Genomic DNA, 4,593 nt, shown 5'->3' with positions numbered 1-4,593 from the left:
TCGCAGCCCAAGAGTCCGTGACGAAGCCCTCAGACACCTCTGGCTTCTGCAGAAGCCCAGGGGCAACCAACCTGCACTGCTCTGGCCAGGGGCACACGTGGCACGGAGCGGGGCCAGGGCATGAGGGCTGGGAGGGCGCTACCTCCCCTGCCGGATGTGGGATGGAGGGGGATGCAGATGCTCTCCCGAGTGCCCCCGGCCCAAGCACCAGGTGGTTTGCTCCCCACGGCAGCAAGGTGAGGGGTCTGCAGCATGGCCGTGAGTGGGGTCACAGCACCCACCACCTGCCAGCTCTGCCCATGCTGCTCTTGCGGCAGTGGGAGAGATGAAAGCTCAGGCTAAAAAAAGCAGACTACAAGGAGGAGGGCTGCAATGAGCGCCCGAGGCTGCGCCCAGAGGCTCAGATGATGAAGAACTGAACACCGTCACACACCGAGGTGGTGGCATATGGGGTTTGGGAGCTCCCGGCATCTGCTTATGCTCCAGAGCACTTAAGGTACTTCTTCTCATGGAAGACAAAAGCAGAAGAGTATCACTCTGCCCTGGCAAGCAGTAGGCTGGGGATGGCAGCCAGGCCAGCAGCTCCTCAAGGATGCCCAGCACACTTGGTTTGCGGTGGGGGAAGATAGAGACCAGAAATTTCAGCTCAAAGAGATGAGGAATTTGCTCAGACCACCAATTTTCCACTTTGTGACTGCATTGTGCAAAAGCCAGCACGTGTGCCTTGCTCACGAAGACCACAGGTGCCCAGCACCAGCACTGCTGGTGTGACAGCACATAGAGCCAGAGCAGGTTTCTCCGCTTGCTGCTTAAAGGACAACTCCAGGCAAGGGTCCCTCCAGCCTGAGCAGTGCATGAATCTGGGCTGAGGTGGGCTGGACATCAGCACAGACAACTTGGGGTTAATTTTACAGATAGGGGAATGCAATATAAAAAAGGAAGCATCTGAGATACGGCATGCACGGCCCCACAAATAAGGCAGTCTCTCCCAAGTATTTCTGGAGTGTCCAGGGGAGCCAGCCACCACAGGAATAAACCTCTGCACTTTGCATTGCAGAGGAAACTCAGTGCCTGAGCCTGCAGGTTAGCTTGAGCTGCATTTGCTCCAGGAGCACCCAGCCCTGCCTGACCCGTGTGGCTGCTGCTTGCCCCCCAAACCCCCATGCACAGCCCCAGCTGGGATGCAGAGCCACCACAAAGCTCTGCTCTTGCTGGCACGCTAACGAGCTCACGTTTCCCTACCTCAGGTCTGGCCCATTGAGCTTATTTCTATTCAATGCATTTGAGAACATAAATCTGTCTTCAGGAAAAAAAAATACCCAGCTCATTAAGAAGACAGACAGTGTCTACAGTCTGAAAGGAACAGCAAATGGCAGCTGCCAAAAGCATCAGTGTTAAATGCAGCTGGGGTTTATTAAAAGGCAGTTGCACAGCGGCGGTGGCGAGTGGCACATCTTGTACTGGGTAATCTCCCCTTCCTCTCCCACCTGCAAGCAGTTGGCTGGCTCTGGTGCATCCACCCCCACTGTGACCTCCCGGACTAGCTCTCTGGAGGCCTCAGGTTTATCTCCCTGCCTGGAAGTCTGTTTGCTTCTTTACTTAGGAACAGAAAAAGAACCCCTATCTAGGAAAGCCAGGACCAAGGAAAACAGCTAAAGTGATGCTCAGGGGGAGCAAGGTACCTCTCTGAGTGACCCTGCTGTTTGTGGGCAGAGGCACTCGGTGTTACCCTGGTCAGTAGGTAAGGCACAGCAGGCTCAGCTATGGGAACAAGCAGGGACCAGACTCATGCCAGACAGCTTGCATGTTGCTTTGTTCCTATGGAGGATCTGGGCCCTTTCCCCCATGTGAACACCCTACGCTAAAATACAAGGCAAGACATATGGGGATGGGAGAAAATGGATAAATATCACCTATGCTGGCTCAAGAAGCAAGGTAGGGACCGCAGCACCTGTGTCCTGCACCTGGAGTGGAGTCTGAGCACCTCCAAAACCAAGCACAAGTTGGCACCTGCAGCTGCTCTCTACAGAGGTCTTTGCTCACGTCCCTTGCAACCTACCTGGTCCTTCCTCATCAGCGCAGAAGGACTGACTCCTGTCTTGGCCCCTCATGCCATCACCCAGGGCCACTTCCCACCCCGTGACATCTCCCACCCATACGCACCTCTTTAAGACTGATGTTTGCCACGTAGATGACGTTTGTCCCGTCTCTCTTGAAGTGCGAGTGAGGCTTGTCCTTGAGGATGAAGACGATGTCAGCAGGGATGTTGTCTGGGGTGGCGTCTCCTTCTCTAGGGAATGTGATTTTGGTTCCCTCCTTCCAGCCCCGTTTGATGACAATGTTTAGGATCTTGTCCTCAGTTCGCATGGTCCGGCCATCAGGGTTGAGCCTTCTGCGTGTGATCTTCATCCTCTTGGTGGAGCCGTGGTAGATCTCTTCTAGGGACACCCTGAGCTCGTGGATGATGGGTGGGTCTTGGACCTTCCTCCGTGTGTGCAGGGACTCTTGGTGCCGTCGGCGAACCCCGTTAATGCCATTGAAGCCAAACCTGCCAAAGGCACTGAAAGGGTCATCATCATCATTGATATCCATGTCTTCCTGGTCGAAGCCGTTGAACATCCGAGAGCGGCTGCTAGCAAAGAAGATGTCAAAAGGGTTGGAGCCTCCAAAGAAGGACGCGAAGGTGGCATGGGGGTCTCCGTGGAAGGTGTAGTGGTAAGTGTTCCCTGAGCCGCCTGAAGAGCCACCTCCAGTTTTAAGACCTGGAAGAGAAGGGGGAAGATGAGATATGAATGCTCTCTGCTGGCACATACCATGCCAGGACCGCTCTTTTCAGGTGGGAGTGTGGTCTCTGCTGTGTCCAGGCAGCCCTTCTGGCACCTCTTGGGGGTGTAGGTCACCCCCTCCAGCCCAGACCTTTGCAGAGTGTGGGTCAGGAAGGCACCACCTCAACCCTTGACACACAGTCCTGCCCCTATGCCCTGCAAGCTCCAAATCAGTTCAGGTTTTGTCCCTGCTACCCCTACTGAAGTGCTTCTTCGGTTCTCTTCACCCATTCCACAGCCTTTTCATCTAAAACGTTCCCTGACCAGTCCATCTTCATTTTCCCCCATGGGCAGGCTCCCTTCTTCCCAAATAGCTCCATCTCTTGGGCTGCACCAACAGTCGCAGTCCAGGAGCATCATGATCTGCAGGTGAGAACAGGCTTTGAGCTCAGCAAGCGACTGTGATTCTGGGCAGCAGAGCAGAGGTAGGTCAGCAGACCTCAGGTTCTCACACAGCTCCCTGCATAGAGGCTGTACAAAAACACCAGGTAAGCTCAAGGTTTGGATCTTCTGACAAGCATTCCCATGGGAAACTCTGCTGCCAGGTCCCAGGCTGAGCCTTACATCAATGCAAGCCCCTCAAAGTCCCAAGCAGCCAAAGCACACAACAAGTGCCCCCCTCTCAGAGGTCACACATGCTCTGCAAGGCTATTTTTGACCAGGATGGGTAGGAAGGGTTAAGCCAAGCCTAGCTCAGGGACTATTTTCAGGGCATGTTGGTGACAGTGAAGGGCTATTTCTGACAGGCTGTACCTCCTGCCAGCCTCTCACAGTAAGAGATAGAAGGGAGACAAGCACAGAGTGGGCAAGTCTTGGGGTCTTTTCTGATAGATAATGTTAATATTCTACATGGGTCAGAGGGCTTTTGTTTCCCCTTGCCCAGAGCAGCCTGGGGGGATCCAGAAGCCCCTCAAAATGCCGATCCCCGAGAGGTGTTCCTCCAAATAATGCCACGCGATGGGAGATGGGAGATGAAAGATGTGGGTGGCCACAGACCATGACTGGTCCAGTCCCAGTGGGGCAAGAAGAGGGATGCTCTTCCCCTCCTCCTGAACTCGCTCTTGTTTTCTGTGCCCGGCGAGCCCCTGTCCCTAACTGACGGTACAGCCAGGAGGTGTCACGTTTAATCCTGTGACGCCAGCCCGAGCGGGGTCTGATTTCGGCGCCGTGTCCAGGGAAAGGCTGCTTTCCCACTGGAGACAGTCTCTTCTCGTTTTACAGGGTGACAAATCACTGTGCCTGGTGCGTAGCCCTGACCTAACTGACGGGCTGAGAATTAACCCATCACTGGTTAACTTGATGGCTTGTTAGGGGATGCCTCTGCCCGCTGGCCCCTGGAGCCGGGCTGCCTCTTCTACCCAGCAGCCTGCTCCTGCCAGGCCTCCTGCTCTTTTAAGCACCCAAGTCCTGAGCTGATTAATGCAGATGCTATTCGGTGCTCTCCTCGAATGGGGTTGCACTCTTCCATCTTCGACTAATAAGGCCGCCTGTGGTGGAGCAGCTCTCCTCCTCCTCCGTCTCCTCCTCCTCCTCCTCCATGCCAACCACTAGACAACAGCAGCCGCTTGGTTTCAAAACAAGGACCTATTACTTAAATTGGGAAAAGCTTTGAATCGTATAGGTCAGCCTGTACCGGGGAGGACAGAGGGACCAGTGCCCAAATGCGGGGGGAATGTGAGCAAAAACAGTACTTCTCTGCTGGGGTATTTAGGTCAATTAAAAGGTTGCTAACGACCAGGTGCGACCCAGGAGGTAAGCTCCTTCCACA

General features: G+C 54.6%; 1 protein-coding gene across 1 annotated transcript in view; it reads right to left on the bottom strand.

Moving 5' to 3' along the window:
- Window positions 1-2,163: 2,163 nt before the first annotated feature.
- Window positions 2,164-4,593, bottom strand: part of DNAJB5 (DnaJ (Hsp40) homolog, subfamily B, member 5) — a gene marked incomplete at its 3' end in the record, with an annotated part of 2,967 nt that continues 537 nt past the window's right edge. The window contains exon 2 of the mRNA XM_008941143.1: window positions 2,164-2,762. Coding sequence (XP_008939391.1) covers window positions 2,164-2,762 — 599 coding nt within the window. The remainder of the gene's footprint in view (window positions 2,763-4,593) is intronic.

This window comes from Merops nubicus, unplaced genomic scaffold, assembly GCF_000691845.1.
Source record: "Merops nubicus isolate BGI_N331 unplaced genomic scaffold, ASM69184v1 scaffold49325, whole genome shotgun sequence".
NCBI lineage: Eukaryota > Metazoa > Chordata > Aves > Coraciiformes > Meropidae > Merops > Merops nubicus.
This window is presented reverse-complemented; position numbering and strand designations above follow the sequence as displayed.